General features: G+C 36.4%; 1 protein-coding gene across 1 annotated transcript; it reads right to left on the reverse strand.

The window, feature by feature from the left end:
* Window positions 1-334: 334 nt before the first annotated feature.
* On the reverse strand, window positions 335-11,686 carry LOC114300977 (uncharacterized). Its single transcript, XM_082903766.1, has 7 exons — window positions 9,782-11,686; window positions 9,530-9,673; window positions 8,307-8,418; window positions 8,107-8,196; window positions 3,398-3,463; window positions 3,220-3,291; window positions 335-805 (listed from the first exon to the last, which is right to left on the reverse strand). Exons 2-7 carry the CDS (start codon window positions 9,562-9,564, stop codon window positions 683-685), a joined length of 498 nt encoding a protein of 165 aa, XP_082759892.1. The 5' UTR covers window positions 9,565-9,673; window positions 9,782-11,686; the 3' UTR covers window positions 335-682.
* Between the last annotated feature and the right edge of the window lie 7,947 nt (window positions 11,687-19,633).

Genomic DNA, 19,633 nt, shown 5'->3' on the forward strand with positions numbered 1-19,633 from the left:
ATGAATTAATGAACTATTTACAATATCTGATCCAAATAATAGAATAGGTAGATATATAAGAGTACAATTTGTTCAAAAATTGTCCCTATCCTAACGTTCCGTTCATTTGACCAAAAACATATTCTGAAAAATATTTTTTATTTTTTGGCATTCTGAAAAATTTAACAGAAATTCAAAACAAACTGATTTGGAAAAAAACATTTTTTTATTTTTAAAAGTGAAAACATTTCCCAACTAAATTTTACTAATGTCACCACTACACCACAGTCAATCCCACCCACTTGCCTCTCCACCTTCACCACTAGCACATTAGTTTTAAGGTTGCAACCAAACATAAAAAAATGTGTTCATTTTTTCAAGAAATATTTTTGTAAAGAATGTTTTTTTGCCAAATCAAAGGGAATCCAAGTAACACTACAAATTAAAGTTGGCCACATATATATTACTTAAAAGCTTATTCATGAATTACAACAAAATTGGCTACCATTAACGTTCATTACACTACATTTCCTGCCATCAGATATGTCTGTGTGAGTTAGATACAACCTGTATGGGCTCTGCTCAAACCTCACCAATGGAAGCACTGGAGGAGATGCTGCAAATGGATGTTCTTATATATGCATACCAATTGCACTGACTTTAAATTTCTTGTACCCGGCCTCGGCTATAGAATATGTCATGCCTATATCGCCTCAATGGCCCCTTCAAGCTTTGGTTTGCTCTTCGGTCGGCCACATCGTTTTACATCCTTACCCAACAAAAGCTCTAATGCTTTCTCAAAGGTTATATCATTCGGCTTCAAGTTCTATGCAAAAGGTTTAAATAGATGAAAACCAAGTTAACAAAATAAGAATTCTCAAAGATGACAAATATATAAAAGGAAAAAAGCGACGATAAAAACAAGTGATATGCGCTCTAAATGAAATAATCTGAACACGGACCAAAGGGAATATTTTTTAAAAAGAATTTTCCTCTGCTCCACCCCATCTCAACAAGTAACTAAGATGTACACTGTTCATTGGACTACTCATTAGACTTCTTCCGAGTTGCACTTGCCTCTTTGGATCTTTCAAGTTACAGTGTGTTTCGTTTCTATTTCCCCTTCTACTAGTAGACAATGGAGTTGGGATCTGAAAACTTCGACTCACAATCTCATGCAAACTTTCCATGTCGCACTAAATCTTTGCATCATGGACGGGCAGTAAATTTAACATGGTTTACCAATTAGGGTGAATGTTATGCGTGTATTATTTTTTTTCTCTTCTTTTTTGATGTGAAACAAATTCAATTAAAAAATAGACTTAAGGTTCAAACAGCAGTCCTTCAGAAGCAAGAAAAACATGTATGTATTGAACCAGCATAGGAAAACAAATACAAAAGCTATTCAAGAAATAATAATATCACCAACACAACGACTCCACATCAAATTTGCTTGATATGCATTTTAAAGATCTTAATATCACAAATCTGCACTTGAGTTTGTGAAAAGATTTTTCTTTTTTTTTCCCAATTCTTGATCCAATTTTCCATCCACTTAATCCAAATTTTAAAACATTTATGATGGGAAGATTTACAAGAGGAATTCACCAGTTGAGTTCAAGGGAAAATAATTGTTTGCCAGTAATGATTTGCGTTCCTCGGACATCACCAAATCACATACCATTCCAAACAACACTCAATCTCTATGACTACGCTCCTAAAGGTTTATTTAATTATAAGCCCACCAAATTCAATGCATCACTCCTAAAGGTTTATTTAATTAAACGCCCACCAAATTCAATGTATCATACAGTGTGCAGCTGTTTGTCCATATATCAGCCCGCCTACTCAATCCTATTACTGCGCTCCTAACGGTTCATTTAATTATAAACCCACTAAATTCAATGTATAATACAGTATGCAGATCGGCCAATCTACTCAATCCTTATGACTGCACTCCTAAAGGTTTATTCATATATTTATTATTTAAATTACTAGTCTATATTTTTCCTTTTTTTGGGTACATTGGAGGCTGTAGGCTAAGGGGAGTCTTGCCTGTGACAAGACTTAAAATCTTGACCTCCTAATGAGATGTAGGTGTTCCAGCCAACTGGATTATCCCAGTAGGTTATAATCTTTCTCTTCTTGTTAGTTTAAGAGGGCAGCCCTCTAGCAGAGCTGTAGTTCTGCCGCGAAAGCATTTCCGAGGGTCCAATACTTTGGAAAAGTTGTACATTGCTTTTGCAAAAGCCAAAAATACTGCCAATAGTCGTATGTTTCTTTCTTCCTTTCTATTCTTATTTCTTTCATTTCCCTCCTTGTTTTGGAGAGGCTTAATATTTGCCCGTTTTGCCTCAAGTTTGGTCTCTGAAATCAAGAACAGAATATGTCTATGGTAGGACCCTCGAGATTCAATCTTCCCACCTCACAAGGGGAAGACAGGAAAAGGAAAAAGGCAATCTCACAAATAAATACACGTGCAATTGGTTAGTACTTGGTAGTTAAAAGTATAGCATATATGCATGGTTCAATATTTAAGACATATAGACAACTCAGGCCTGTTGTTACGTGACAAGCATTTCATGCTGGAAATTCATTCTTTTGTTTTGCCAAATTATTGCTTAAACTTATGTTTTACAGACTTTCATATAACGCTTTAGTAATTCTTTTCATCGCTGTCTGCACAACTTGTTCAGAATTCAATGTCTTTGTCAGTGTCTTCTCCTTATTTTGGGACCTCAAAATGACAGTGACTGCAGATATTTCACTCCATAAATAACACTGTCTATATATGTATTAACATAGTTCTCCATTAGGTGTTTCATATTTAATTTTTTAATAAGTATAGGTGTTCATGTTCAATTTTTTATAAGTATTAGGTGTTCATGTTCATCTAAAATAATACACCTACCCCCAAGTGCCACATTTAAGGGCAGATTTCGGCCTCTTGCCCATCCAACTCCTATACCTACTTCACAAACTGATAAAAATACTCCGAACTGTGTATGGCTGAGAATTGACCTATATACACCGGCTTTCTAGTTTTAGAACCCATTTGTAAGGTTTTGCTATAGGAGGCTAATATGGTGACCAATAGCTTATTAGTTAAACTTGCTGTGGATACTTCTCAAACTAAAATGAGTACTACAATAGGAGATTCAAGCTGAATTTAGTGAAGAAAAAGAGTTAGAAAATACCATAACTATTTAATAAAGGCATGCTTAACAAAGAAAGATATACCTCAGGTACACGCGTGATTGTGCGTCGATGTCTAATGGAAAATCCAAACTTTGCAAGCTTCAATACAACTGGCTGGCCATCATTGGGATGGTTTCCGTAACATAGATACAGGAAAACTGAGTTTGACAATGATAAATAAAAAAAAATTAAAAACCCCTCTATTTAGATGAAGAAATACCAATGTCGCAGGACAGTGCAGCAACTCAATGCATCTTGCAGAGTAATAGAGTCTACATTTTTTTACCTGAAATAACAACTGTTACTTGTCAAAAAAAATTATGAAATAATAATAAAGGGTGCATCGTGGATACGGTTTTAGTGACAGAAATGAGGCTGGAGAGAGTATTTTAGATTTTGCATTGGCTTCTGACCTGGTGGTGGCCAATACTATGTATAAGAAGAGGGAGGAGCATTTGATAACCTTTAAGAGTGAATTAGTTAGGAGCCAAATAGATTACTTCTTAGTGAGAAAAATGGACCGCCTAAAATGCAATGATTGTAAGGTGATTCCTAGAGAGAGCCTGGTCTCTCAACATAGGATTTTGGTACTAGGTTTATGTTTTAGAGGGCAATACCAAGCTAGAAAGGATGGTGGGCGTCGTAGGACGAGATGGTGGGACCTAAAAGGGAATAAACTAGAAATATTTAAGAATCGAATGGATAAGGATGGTACGTTTATTCACCCAAAAAAAAGGATGGTACGTGGGACTTAGAAGGTGATGCTAACACTATGTGGAACTCGATGACCAAATGTATGAAGAGAATCTCAAGGGAAGTGCTTGGAGAGTCGAAAGGAACGAGACCTAACTCTAGGGAAACTTGGTGGTGGAGGGAAGAGGTTTATGCTTAAGAGCTATAGATTGGCTAATAAGGAGATCAAGAAAGTAGTGAGAGAGACTAAGTTGAAAGCTTATGATGACCTATACACTAGATTAGATAGTAAGGGGGGGAAAAAGAGGGTATACAAACTTGCTAAGATACGGGAGAGGAAAATAAGAGATTTTAATCAAGCAAAGTGCATCAAGAGTGAGGATTCTAAAGTATTGGTGAAGGATGAAGAGATTAAGGAAAGATGGAAAAATTATTTTGAAAAACTATTAAATGAGGAACATGGAGGTACGGCAATAGAGAAAGAAATAACCAGTAATACGATAAACCAAGACTATAGGTTCTATCGCAGGATTATGAATTTTGAAGTGGAGATTGTACTTAAAAAGATGAAATCCAATAAGACTTTAGGACCCGATAATATCCCTATTGAAGCTTGGAAGTGTTTGGGTAAAATGGGAGTTGCATGGTTGACTAGGTTGTTTAGCAAAATTTTGTTGACTAAGAACATGCCAGATGCGTGGAGGAAGAGTATTTTAGTGTCAATCTATAAGAATAAAGGTGATGTCCAGAAGTGCAACAACTATAGAGGAATCAAGCTAATATGTCATATAATGAAAGTGTGGGAGAGGGTGATGGAACGCCGATTGCGAGAAATAACAGAGGTGTCAGAGAATCAATTTGGGTTTATGCCTGGTAGGTTAACAATGGAAGCGATCTATCTTTTGAGGAGAGTAATAGAAAAGTATAAAGAAAAGAAAAGAGACATTCATATGGTGTTTATCGACCTTGAGAAAGCATATAATAGAGTGTCCCGAGATATAATATGGTGGGTGTTAGAGAAGAAAGGGTGACAAAAGGTTATATTGACGTCATTAGGGACATGTATGGAGGGGTGGTGACCACTATTAGATCGCCAGCTGGAGAGGCAAATGAATTTCCTATCACTGTAGGGTTATACCAAGGATCTACTTTAAGTCCTTATCTTTTTACTTTAGTTATGGACGAGTTGACGAGAAATATTCAGGATGGCGTGCCATGGTGAATGCTTTTTGCAGACGTTATTGTGCTAGTGGATAAGATTAGAGAAGGAGTTAACACAAAGTTAGAGATTTGGAGAACAACTCTTGAATCTAAAGGACTCCGGATAAGCAAAACTAAGACAGAGTACATGGAGTGTAAATTTAGTAACAGTAACAATGAAAGCAGAGGAGAAGTGAAGATTGAGAACCAAGAACTGCCTAAAAGTGAACATTTTCGTTATTTAGGGTCGATTATCACAACAACGGGAGAGATTGATACAGATGTGGCCCATAGGATTAAGGTAGGATGGTGTAAGTGGAGAAGTGCGCCTGGGGTATTGTGCGATAAACGAATACCCACTAGACTAAAAAGTAAGTTCTATAGAATGGCTATTAGACCAGCTATGTTGTATGGGACGGAGTGTTGGGCAACCAAGAAACAACATGTAGATAAGATGAGTGTGGCTGAGATGAAGACGCTAAAGTGGATGTGTGGTAAGACTAGACAAGACAGAATTAGGAATGAGCGTATTCGAGAATGGGTAGGAGTAGCACCGATAGAAGATAAGTTGAGAGAAAATCGATTGAGATGGTTTGGTTATATTCAACGGAGACCAACAGAGGCAGTAGTGAAGAGATGCGATGCTGTAACGGTGGATGGAAGTGTTAGGGGACAGGGACGGGGACGGGGTAAGCCTAGATTAACATTGGCTAGCGTTATAAATAGAGATATGAATCTACTTAATTTGACTAATGAAATGGTCTTTGATAGGGCCGCGTGGAAAAGAATGATTCATGTAGCCGACCTTATTTGATGGGACTTAAGGCTTTGTTTGGTTTGGTAATTTTTTATTTTTTTTGAGGGGGCCGAAAGAAGCAAGCAGTGTTTACAGATGCATGAACTGCCATATCGAAACAGTTCATAAAAAAGTTCTGAACTGAAGCTTGTGTATGATATCCTAAAAAAATAAAACGAAGGCATGGATCAAAGTCGATCTCCCATCTGTAGATGCCTAGATGCACCAAGAGACCTCAGAGAGCATCTACATAATCCATATTTTTAAGATTCTTTTTCTTTTCTTTTTTTTTTATTATTTATAAATCCATATTTTTACAATTAATCCACAACAGCCAGCATTTTTGAGCACCAAGTTATTGCATCATGGCCAAATGCAATTATCCTCCAGGTACTCCCCTTGGAGGAAAGAATAATTTTCTCCATAATAATAAAAACAGAAACATACTGATGAAAAATATATTAGTACATATCAACTTTGGTGCTTAAAAACCTTACTGGAAGCTTCACGTGCTTTAGTAAAGGTTTTTAAAAGGGGGCATTAAACAAACTAGTAAATTTTTTTGACATTCTATAGTTATATGATTGTAAATATGTCATACATTAGTTATATTCTTTTACCTATAAAAGATATCATGCAGGACTTTTCAAACTTGCGGATAGCATCTTTTTTGCCCTAGGCACATGATAAAACTTTTTAAAAATTAGAGGAAGCTAGATATTCTAATACCGAAATCAAATTGTGATATAAATAAAAACTAGATGAAATGCGACTTTTAACTTTGACAAAATCAGATTGGCGCAAAACTAGATATTCTAATACCAAAATGTTTCAGAAGTAGGACCAAGACAAGGAAAAGAAGAAAGGGATGAAGTATGAAAGGAAGATTGATGACCAAATGATCTGACAATATGATTGAGAGATAACGACAGACACAGGAATGGAGTTTCAGCTCAGCGGTTGAAGCACAGTTGGCTCTAGAATAATGTGACAAACATTGGCAAGAATAGAGGGGCAGCTGCCTGAAGCAGAGAAGATTTTCAGGAATAACAAATGAGTCATTATTCAGTCAGTGAGGATTATGCTGGAACAGGTGAACCTTTCAAAAAAAATCAAGAAGTCTAAAGGGACATGAATGGAAGTAGTGAGAAAAACGACCTGCAAGGTCAAAAATAAGGGAAAATATTGCTTCAAAGATTAATGGAATTTATGAAATTAACTACAAAAGTAGTAGCGATATTCTGGGAGGATGATGTGACCACTGTCAATTCTACAGGGAGCTGATAAACTGCACTTTTTGTATCCCACTTTTAATTATTCAATACTGATGAAACACAAGGAGCAGAGGCTATATAGCAACAAAAAAAAAATTATTCATTAACGACAATAAATATGACACACTATTGGATTCAGAAAATAATAAGAACAACAACGACTACTGCATCTGCATCTACAATACTAACAACAAAAAGAAAAGAAAAGAAAAACACTCTAGAAATGGGTATCAACAGAAGAAGCAAGATATTCATGTGGCCAGTGGCGGAGCCATCATTGGCCCAGAAGGGGCAGTGCCTCCCCTCAACTCTTTTAAAATTACAAGTTAACCTGTACTTATAAAGTTCTTCAAATTGGCCCCTTTGAAATTTTATACATGCCTCTTAATCTTTTATAATCCATCTTTTTTTCTATCTTGCAGTTCACAACACAAATATGCAAAATAAAAGACATATTCCACAAGGTGTATTCTTCTTCCAAGAGAACAAGTGTCAGCACATGAATGCTTGCATAAAGAGAGAAAAGCATACAAGAGCAGTCTAGAATCTCTAGATAATGTTTATGTTCAGTCTTGTGTTTATAGATTTTATGATAACATTATGCATAAATTTATGTTTAGATTTATTGATTTCGGTCTGTATATGTATGGATTTTTTGAAATTTGAAGGCCTGATTCGAATAACCAAATTAAACCAAACAGGCACGACCCAACCCTTTGTATCTGATCCACAGATTATCCCTTGATGTTAATTGCTTTGAAGGGGAAAAAAAGGAAGAAAATTAACGTCACAAGACTTCCTTATGACCAGTAGTGGCTAAGTATTAATCCCTAATTTACTTGAAAAGAAAAAGCATAGATGCTTAACTTAAGCATTTACATATATGCAGATAATGGCAGTAGGCCAGGAATTAAAGCTCCAAAAATTTAGTAGTCCCATTACAAATACAAATGAGGCTGTACATACTTGGGAAACTGAGGCTCTTTTAGGCAGGTATCCCTTCCTGTCCTCACCAAGCTGAACATAGAATCCATAAGGACCATTCTTCATGAGAATCTAAAAAATAAAAATAATTCCAATACATACATTAAAAGCAGTAATAAGCTTCTGAAGATGACAAAGATTCATTTTTCACATAATTGATGTTAAATCAAAACAAGGAAAACCTTCTCATTTGATCCAAGGGAAAGACCTAAACATTTTGGCTCCTCCACTGTGCCGCTATTTTGAGGAGTAACCTCTTCATCATCATCACCATACAATGTCTTAGCAATGTACCTGCAAACAACCCAACCATGAAAGCTATTTATAGTGACCAAATAACAAAATATTATTTATCAATAAAGATTGTTTGCAATCAAAACTTGAAAAGCTTAAAAATTATAAATGAATAATTACTACTAATTATTTCCTACAATCAGGAATACAAGAAAATGGGTAAAAAAAAATTTGAGAAAAATACTAATTTAGTGGCTTAAATATGAGATAAATGAATATATCTCATTAAACCTTTAAACACTAGATTGGACAATGTTCCATAACAAAATTGAGAAAGAAGCAAACCCTAATCAAGCAAGTGTCAAAGAAGCTCATCAATGGAGGTCGCATAAAGCATGAATTTAGGCACTAGAGTCAAGGATGTAGAGATATCAGGCAATTGGTGATGAAGTCCTCTGTCAAAACCCATTCCAAATTGTGAACTTTGTAAATTTTGGGTAGTTCTAGTGGTTAGGTTTTAGGTCAACTAGGGCGTTGGGTTGAGTAGGAATGATTTGAGGGTAGCAAAGGTAGGTAGGGAAATTGCGGATATTGGTAGGGGAGTGACGGAGGTAAGTAGAGATGATCGAGATAGGTGGAGAGGAGTGGAGGAGTGCTGGAGTGAGGCAGATGGGGAAGTTGTAGAGGTGGCGAGGGAGGGTGAAGGAATGTGCGGACGCAGGTTGTTTGCAAAAGAGATTGAAAAAAAAAAAGGCTACTTTTGTTAATTCTATAAAAATATGTCGCGATTTTTTTAGGTTTTTTTGAGTCTTTCATAGTCGCTATTTTTAAAAAGTTGGCACTATTTTGTAACATTAGTTTCAAGAACTCAACCAAACATAGGGAGACATTTTTTCTAAAAATGTTTTTTTTGTAGAAAATATTTTTTATTGAAAAATGTTTTTTTGTTTAAACAAACGGAGCGCGAGTTACAATAAAAATACAAGTAAAGAGGCCCATATTTGTTGCATTTTACTAGGACAAATGAACCAATAAGGAAATGAACAACATATAAAATGTAACATGATTTATAGGAAATTGCTAAAAAAATGTGAAACTATCATTGCCATTGTAGGAATTTGTATTCAATTCACTACACCATAACAATATCAAAATGATTCTGATGACTCACCGACAAATGGAGCTTCTGCAGAAGAGAAGAAGCATTTAAGAGCGAAGTAAGAGAGAGAAGGTTAAAGTCTGATGATACCAAAACAAACAACTCCAATTGTTCAAGAGAGTTGAATCTAGTTATCCTTGCAGGTATTGGGAGGACCTGAAGAGAAAAGAAGAAAAAAGTTTTATATAGAAAAATATCCCATTTTCATACACAAGATGAAAAAGTACACAATAAAAAGTAATAATTCTTTCATTTTTTCCTCACCTCTTCTATTGTCAAAACTAGTGATAGGGTTGAAGCCGAAGAAGATCATTTGCAATTCCATTGAACATATATTGTGTGCCCCTCTCATATGCAACCATGAACCTGATATGCACTTTTTCCAACCAAGGAACGTCAAGAAAAGAGAAGTTTTTCACCTTACCAATATATTCAAATATGGTAAGACCAATAGAATAAATCTCAAACTTCTCTACTCCATAGCATTCATGCACAATCAAAATCTTCAAATGGAGGGATGGACCATGAATGCATAAAGTTTCAGGTAGAATACTATTCTTTAGCCTCAACCATTCAAGGTTTAAACAACTAAAAAGGAAACTGTTAGCACAACTTTGATTTAGAGACACACGTTCTAAATCAAGGGATTTTAGGGAGATTAGGGGTTGGCCTTAGGTTGCATGATTTTACGCACAAATACTTTAATTGAGATGAATCACCTTGAGGTTGAGGAAGAAGCTGACTTTCAGGACTATCAGAAAAGTCAAGATCAAGCTATTCAGTTTTCATTATAATTGCAAATCTAATCCACCTATCAACATTACCAGCGTACTCGTTACCAAGACAAAAACAGATCCTGAGAGAGTCTAGCTTTTGACCATTGTATAGTTCCAAAAATTGATCAACTTCAGTTACAAACTTACTCATTGAGTACCTTGCTTTGACAGAATCTCTAATACTCAAAAATGAGAGAATGAAAGAGAGAATGTCATCTGGCATTTCAGAAAGACGATCAATGGGTTTGAGGTCATTGCCCTAACATATTTCAACCATCGAACATGTATATCAGCAAATAATAAATTACTTTAATGGGCACAAGTATCTTCTACAGGGCTTCTTGTCTCTCACACTCTCATCCATCTCAGATCAGACCGGTGAGGTGCTTATCTCTCTCGGTGAGCTCTCTCTCTCTCTCGGTGACACTGTTTTTCTGTTTCTGAAATCAACAATGCTAGGTAACTCAAAATTTTGTAACTCAAATAGCTCAAATCACTCAAAACGACGTCGTTTTAACAGATTTTGAGTGTAAAACGACGTCGTTTTGACAAATTTAAACCATTTGAATAACAAAATTTTGGACTACCAAACATTTTCCTTGTGAAATAGGTGTGGGTGTGTAAGAGTTTTTAGGAAAATGCTTCAGGGCTCGAACACTTCGGCTCGAATGGCCCGGAAACGTGGGCTCACGCGCTAGCACCTCTATCTCGCTCTATCTCCTCATTTTTCTTCTCATATCCAAACTCTCTCTCTCTCTATTGCTCTGTCTTCCGCTAAGTCATCGTTCTTCCGAAGCATCTCCGAATCATTCGATATCTCCTCCGAAATCAATGGCGGAAAGTTGTTATTCTGTCACCTCCGAATCATTTATGAATGTTTATTCTCTGTTAAATAGAATATAATTTGTGAATGTTTAATCTCTGTTAAACATAATACTGGTTTTACATCCCATGCATGTAAAGATTGGAGGTCTAAAACACCTTAACTTTTAGACAACAATAACAGGTACCACTAATAAAGAGGACCAATAAAGAGGGTCTGACTCCAATGGGGACTTTCATCAAACACTTGGAATGCATCAATACAATGGAAGATGTTTAAAAGAGGGTCTGATTCCAGAACAACCAAAAAAAAAAAAATTACAGACATCATGTCACACAATTTGGCATATCCATTGTTCCTCTCACAGATGCATCTCAGATCAAAAAAAAAAAAAAAAAAATCAGAAGCTGCAAGTGTGCCAATGGAAAAGAGAGGTGGGTGGTGGTCAGCGACAGTCATCGGTGGACACCAGGTCGGTGGTTGTAGTGGTCGTCACTGGTCGACGGTCTCCTCCTTCTGGTTTCCCTCTCTCTCTCTCTCTCTTCTCTCTTTTCTGTTCTGTTTTATTATTTTCTTGAAAAATGCTTGGGAGCACTAATTAGTGCTCCCACTAATTATTGCTCCCACTAATTAGGTGACAGTGGGTCTCACCATTAATGATGTGATGTTTTAGTCTTGGAGTTGTGTTTTTTTTTTTTTTTTTACTTTTTTAATGCATTAGTACTATTAGTGGTGATGTTTTTAGTAGGATGAATCATTGTTGTATTTTCTTTCACTTGTTTGACCTCCAAAGCACATGTGGGTTCCAAGTGCATGTTTTATTTCAGAGGGAAAACACGTTTTTGAGCCATGCAATCCACTGCCATTCGGGCTCCGTAGCAGCTCCGGAGTTTTTATTTTTATTTTTTTCTGTTTTTTGGGTGTGTATATTTTTTCCTGTTTTTATTTTTTTTCTAAAACAGTGATTTCTGTATACATGGAGAGAAGCAGTATATCTTAAATGGGTTTGTGTATATTATATGATTTTTGTTTTTATTTTTTTCTGTGGTTTTTGTGATGTGGATAAAAAAAAAATTCTTGATTTCTGGTATGATTTATGTAGTATGGAGAGAAACAGTGTATATTTTTTCTTTGATTTCTGGTATGCTTTCTGTTCTCTAATAATATTAATTCTATTCTTTTGATGTATTTATTTTCCTTGTTTGATAAATGTTAAGTACTGGAGAGACAAATGATGTCATCAACCTCTCTTAGTCTCGGTTTAAACCAGAGCATGATCTTCAGCCTGAAACTCCTTCTGGTTCAAATGTATGCCCTCCTTCTAAAACCAGTTTATCTCTGTTTGTTTGATTCGAATTTGTGAAAAGGGAAATGTCTACTACTGTTTTAATGGGTTCTTGTTATTTTATATGTTGCTATTTTTGTTGATCAGTTCACACATGATGTTGTTTGCTTTTATTTGCTTTAAATGTTTTATATTTTTTTTGTTATTTAATTATGTTAATCTGTAATTCTAAATTGATCCAATCCGTGTTTAAATGGATTGGATCCACGATTTAAACGAATTTGATTGATTCTAATTTTTCAAGAACCGTAGATAACGGATTGGTCCTAATTTTACCCCAATCGAGACCAATCCGAACAATGCTCAGCCCTATTATTTTCACAATTTCTAACCACCATACAGAAGCCAAAGTGGCATAGATTGGTCTTTTTCCCAGGAGAATTATTGAGGGATTATGGGTTGGTCTGGCATGTTTAAAAAAAGTCAAAAAATCAAAAAGTCACTATTCTATTAAAGTCACATCATCTTATTTAAGTCACATCACCTGTCTAATACATAACTTCAAACCCAACCCAAACCCAACTCATATTTCATAAAAAGTCAAAAAGTACACTTATTTAGATCATCCCAAACAACCCCACATTCCTAGGAGATAATCGAGACAAAAGTAGCATTAGCAGTGTTAGCATATCTACACTTATATTCATTTATGGTCATCTTATAATGTATAGCATCTCTATTTAATATAGTCATTAAGGCATTTACTTTCTAACAACGGTGAAATTCACTAGATGATCACGTTGAACGTAATTGTGAAAACCGCGCACACTTCTTTGTCTCTCACCTGCACATGCAATGAAACTGAAAACAAAGCCTAGAAAACGGTTTGTAATCTCAATGGATAGGTCATCAACATATTAGTTGGACAAGAAATTGAGAAAATAATTACAACATATCTGTTATTACTATAGTAGTAAATACTTTTAAGATTACAATACGTTGATGACCCATGTTTATAATAATTTTCTCACTTCCTTGTCCAACCAATACGCCCACCCATTAAGATTACAAACCTTTTTCTACCGCACTTAGAAACCTTGTTCCTGCCCCCGCAGGCTCTTTAGCCGCACAAAACTAAACTTCTTAATTAGTGTTCCCTCTCTCTTATTTTGTTTGTTCTTTTTTTTAGAATTGTGCCTTTTTTCTAATCAAGAAAAAATTGTTCTTTTGATTGTGCAAAATATATATATATATATATATATTCACAAAAATGCCTTTTTCTTGATCCAAATAAAGGCACAATTTTCAAAAAATGACAAACAAAATGCAACGGAGAGAGTATTTATTATTATTTTTAATTTAATAATAATATAATTATTTTTCTAATTATGTTAGATTTTAAGACTCCTTTTTATTATAAATACACATAAAGACTTATTATTTAGGTGATTCATTTAAACATAATTTTCTTCTGTCTTCTATAGCTGATGTCAAGCAAACAATTTCAATGGTCAAGCCAAAAGGCTTGGCAAAGCTAAAAAATAAATAGACCTCACACAAATCCTTCCAATGCCAAAATTATTGCCAAAAAAATCGTTTTAAACTGAAAGTTTGGCAAAGTCATTTTATGCAACATCGGAACTCAAATCTAAAAATTCTAAAATTAGAAAATTCTACAAATTGAAAAAACTCAAAAATATTAAAATTTATAATTATAAAAGTTTAATAACACCAAATCACAACTTATTTATCTTCAAACAATAAGAAATCACAAAATCAAAAAAATGATATTCATCTAGATCAACGAGATAAAAGGATAATTGATAGGATAATGGTGATGTGAACCTAATTGTGCCAAAATGATAAATCACCGTTATTTATAGAAGGTGGGATAACTAATGCTTCATTGCCTTCTCGATGTGGGATAACGTTATATAGTAATAGAGTGGGCTAATTTTACTTTTATTCCCCAAGCTATCACCATTTATTCTATTTCATTCCTAAACTATTAATTTTGTCTATTTAGTCCAAAAGTTTTTAATTTATGTTCATGTAGTCCAATTGGAGATGATTCTACAAATCATTAACTATTGGAGTCTAATTTAATTGAAAAAAAATAAATACTAGGAAAATTCCAAAAAAACCCCCCCCCAAGGTTTAGCTCTAGTAAACTGATCAAATACTGTGGTTTTTATTTTGTTAATTTCAACCCTGAGTTTTTTATTTGATTTCAATTTCATACATCTGTCCATCTCCGTTAAGTAAAATAAACAGAAAATGGTCTTTTAGTCATTTACTTTCACTTCTTTCCGCATCCACTCTTTCCTCTCTCTCACCCACCCTTAACATTCAACGATGTTTTTCTTCCCTCAGATGCAACCACCATTGCCTTGATCCACCACTCTCACTCTTCTTTCTATTGTTCTTTGACAGCAGCCCTATTTATTCTTTTTGCTCCCCCAACACTACATTCATCATCTCCCGTTCTTGATCGAGATCTAAACAAAATCAACAAGCAAAATCGCAGGCATTTATGGGGATAGAGATCTAAAAATCTTTAAAATTTGTAGTCTAAAAATCTGCATTTGACTCGCATCTTTAATATGGGTATGAATTTGGCGAGGGCGGCACTGGCTGTATATGAAAAAGGCAAGGGGGAATGGGGATCAAGAAGTATAATAATGGTGATTGATGAGAATGAGTAATGGGAACCAACGGAGAAGGGGAGACGACAGTGGTAGTTATCGGTGGAAAAGAGAAAGCAAGTGGCGGTTGCTGTGGAAAAGGAAGAAGAAGTAGTAATCGATGGTGGAAAAAATGAAGTGCGTAGCGGTCGTAGGTGGAAAGTAAGAGGAGGTGGTGTCACCATTTGGGGGGGAAAAGTGGTAGTCGCTAGTGGAAAGGAATGAAGGATGTGGTTGTCGCTGATGGAAAGGGAGGGAAGTGATGGTGATCAAAGATGAATGAGAGGAAGATATAGCAAAGACAATGGCAATTGAGGTAAGGGCACTAGCAATGGGAGGAGTGGGAGGAGTGGAAGGAGGCAGTGAATTAGGGGATAGTGATAGATGGTTGTGGGCAAAGAGAAAGAGAGACTGGCGATGGCTATGGCGGAATGTGAAGTTGAACAGGAAGGGTTGGATCACGATAGGGTATGGGCAAGGAGGAGTGGAAAAGGATAATCAAGTATAGTGGTTTGTATAATAAGGTTGTGATGGAAGGTTATTGATTAAGGCTGAATTGTACAATATTGAGGCTGTTAATTACGATCTTTTAATTTTACTTGCTTGTCAAACTATATATTTTATGTGTGTTTAATGTCAATTAGGTTGTACATAGTCGAAGCATAAAATGGGCAAAAATACAAAATTTGGAGCGAAAACAGCTTCCTGCACGTGCGTTGACTATTTTCGCACGTGCGTTGACTTTTTTTGCACATGCGTTGACTTTTCTTGGAAAACGGGCCCGATGTTTTAAACCTGTTTGAAAGACAACAGAAGTATAAATAAGCAAGAAAGAGGCTGGAGTAGGGTTCTGAAATTAATTCCAAGAAGAAAGAGGCCAGGGTTTGGAGAAAAACTAAGGATTCTCAAGCTTTCAAGATAACTTCCATGGGGTTTCCATCTCTCCCATCTCTTCTACCTTTTTCCACTCCTCCATGAGTGGCTAGGTTATTTTTTTCTAGGTTTTTGATGAAACCCTAGCCATGTAATTAGGTTTTCTTTTTTATTTTTAATTATGTAAATATTTGAACAATTGTATGGTGTTTTAGAAGTTTCATATATATATTTTCCATTATTTTTTCAAGTATTCGGCTTTCTGTGATTGTTGAATGTTTTCCATATAATAGTTTTCTATTCTTTCACATTCAAGGTATGAGACGAACCATACTACGAGAGACGAGTCGTGTCGTTACCCTAGTTTAGAGTGAACGATTCGTACTACTTGAGATGGTTCGTGCCCGTACATTGAACGTGATGATTTTCTTGTTAAACGCTTTGAACTTATAGTTGCGAAGCATTATTCCATTCGAACCGTGACATAATTGATTTCAATGTGAAACCCTATTTATGCAACTAGTAATGAACTCGTTGCCCTAGGATTTTTCCAAAAAATTAATATCTCAAACCCTAATTTTTAATTGTCAATTTAATTTCTTAATTTCATTTAATTTCTTTTTAGTCATAAAATCTCTCAATCTTTTTAATCAAAATTAATTTAAAAATTTAGTGATTAAATTAGTCTAGTTTCACAATTGTCCCTATGAATCGATACTTAGACTTGCTATTATTCTAAAAGAATTTGGTATAATTTAGTGTTTATTTTTTGTATGTGTAACGACCCATCAAATTTTGGCACCGTTGCCTGGGACTTCTGGCAAAATTAATTAATTTAAAGTTGTATTCTTATTTTAATTTTTAGTTTAGGATTTTATGCTTTTCGTATTGCTAAGTGTGCAGAGCGTTTGAAAGCGGAAGCTATCACAGAAGTGCATGCAGAGCCAGCTGAGCTTTAAAAAAAAAAAAATCGCAGCACTAAAGTGCTTAAAAAAAGAAGCAAACACTCGCAAGTAAGGCACCAAAGTGCTACAAAGAAAGACAAAGCCCAACTAGAGGTTGGAGATAACGTCTACATGTCAAGCACCCGCAAGACGAGTAAAGCGTTTTCGTTAAATCGCTGTGAGAATACTCTTTTTTGGTATTTTTGCTTACATAACTTAGTACACAGAGTCGGAACTTAGTGTGCATGAGTGAGTAGTGTATGCACGGGCACCATTCTTGTCGCCCTGAATTGTGGAGTTTGGACCTTGAACTAGAAAGGACTCTTAGGAAACTTAGAGTCTCTACTCGTGTTCCTAGGCTTGAATATTCATATCCATACTTTGATCCATTAGAGATGGAAAATCCAAATGTCCTGAACGGGCCTAACCGGACCCCTTAAGGATTATTTCACACCCACCGCATATACATCACCATTATGCATCCAATTACCCGACACCACTGCTGCTCATTATGAGATTAAGTCTGGCACCATACAAATGCTTCCATCATTCCATGGACTAGCTCGTGATGATCCTTATAAACATTTGAATGAATTTCTGAAAATTTGTTTTACAGTGAGGATCTAGAATTTCACAAATGAGGCCTTAATGTTGCGATTGTTTCCATTCTCATTAAAGGACAAAGCCAAACACTGGCTAAATGCCTTACCTGCTAATTCAATCACAACTTGAGACCAATTACAGCAACGGTTCTTGGAGAAGTACTTTTCTATCGGTAAAACCAACCAACTTAGGCGAGTCGTCACCAATTTCGCTCAAATTGATGGCGAGCAATTTCATGAAACATGGGAGAGACTTCGTGACCTTCTCCAACAATGTCCTCACCACTAAGTGCCTGATTGGCAACTTGTTCAAACATTTTATTATGGCTTAACTGAGCCTCATCTCCAAATGGTGGATTCATCATGTGGTGGGACATTCATGTCCAAAAATAATGCCGAGGCATGGCAATTGTTTGAGAACCTAAGTAATAATTCCCTTCACCATGCCTCTGCAGCCCGACAAGTTCAGCAACTAGTAGTTGGAGTCCTGAAGAGAGGGGGCATTTATGAGGTCAGGCAAAACCTAGAGTTAGCTCAACAAGTAGAGGCATTGTCCTACAAAATAGACAAATTATTAGTTGCGGGACATGCCCCTCCACAGCAAGATCATCCTCAATTTCACGAGGTGTGTGTTATTTGTGCGAGCCCTGCTCATGACTTAAGTAAGTGCCCTTCGACATCACAATTTCCGAAGTTAGTCCAAGAGCATATGAATGCGGCTCAAGGATTCTCTAACCCGGATAATGACCCATACTCTAACACATACAATCCGGGTTGGAGAAATCACCCTAATTTTTTATGGAGACCTCCTTCACAAGGCACTTCTTACAACCCTCCACCACCAAGGCAGAATTTTAGTAATTTTACCAACCAATCTTCCTATCGGCCACCATAACCTTACCAACCACCACAACCTTACCGGCAACCACAACCCTCACATGTTCCTCAAGGCAACTCTGCCTTTGAGATTCAGGTGTTAGAAGTTCTCTTAGAACTTAAGGGGTTAGCACCAGTAGTTCACTCCCACACTCACTCCATAGCTAAGCTAGAGGCCCAATTTGGTCAAATGACTAACAACATGAATAGAAGAGAGGAGGGAAAATTATCGAGTCAGATAGTGGCCAACCCTAAGGGTCAATATGGGGCAGAGGGTTCAGGTGGGAATGGAAAACACCATGAGCAGGTGCAAGCTGTGATTACCTTGAGAAGTGAGAGGGAGTTAAAGCCTCGGCCAGTTGCGTCTGATGCAACTAAGGTTAAAAAGGGTGACCACGGTGGTCCACCCAATGAGAGAAAGGGTGAGGGGAAAACACCTAAGAGGGATGACTTAGTCCTTAGCACTTCAAATGAGCCCAAGGCACCATATGTGCTTAGGGCACCCTTTCCCTAATGCCTTGATACACCGTCCCCTTTTAATAAGAGAGCGGCATCCATGGAAGCGATAATGGAGGTCTTTAAACAAGTGAAAATCAACCTCCCCCTGTTGGAGGCAATTAAGCAAGTACCCTCCTATACTAAATTTCTGAAGGACTTTTGTACGCAAAAGCGTAAATCTAGGACACACGTGTCCCAAAAGGTTATACTCACGGAGCAAGCAAGCTTCATCTTGTTGAATGGCACACCCCCTGAGCTTAAAGACCCTGGTGCCCCAACCATTGCATGCATAATAGGGGACCATTTCATTGATAGGGCCTTATTAGATTTAGGGGCTAGTATCAATTTGTTGCCGTACTCTGTGTACGAGGAATTTGGGCTTGGCGAGTTGAAGCTCACTACTGTTACTCTCTAGTTGGCTGACCGGTCTCTCAAAGTGCCACGTGGCATGATTGAGGATGTGCTAGTAAAGGTTGATAGGTTTTACTTTCCTGTTGACTTTTTGGTGTTAGATATGGAACCGGTAGCCAATTCTAGGAAACAAATCCCGGTGATCTTAGGTCGACCTTTCTTAACTATGGCCAATGCATGCATAAATTGTCATACCGGGGTTATGAAAGTTTCATTTGGTAACATGCAAGTGAAACTTAATGTTTTCCAAGCATCCTAACAACCGCATAAGTGAGAGGAGTGCTTATTTGTGGATGTTGTGGATGGGATTGTGGAGAAAGCTTTGCCCTCCATTCTTGTAGAGG

Source organism: Camellia sinensis, chromosome 13 (assembly GCF_055761805.1).
Source record: "Camellia sinensis isolate YWXY chromosome 13, ASM5576180v1, whole genome shotgun sequence".
In the NCBI taxonomy this organism is placed as follows: Eukaryota; Viridiplantae; Streptophyta; class Magnoliopsida; order Ericales; family Theaceae; genus Camellia; species Camellia sinensis.

Coding starts and splice junctions, on each gene's coding strand:
- LOC114300977 (XM_082903766.1), bottom strand. CDS start 9,564: ATGCTTCTTCTCTTCTGCAGAAGCTCCATTTGTCG. Junction 8,419..9,529: donor TGCAGAAGCTCCATTTGTCG/GTGAGTCATCAG, acceptor GGTTGTTTGCAG/GTACATTGCTAAGACATTGT. Junction 8,197..8,306: donor CCCTTGGATCAAATGAGAAG/GTTTTCCTTGTT, acceptor TTTATTTTTTAG/ATTCTCATGAAGAATGGTCC.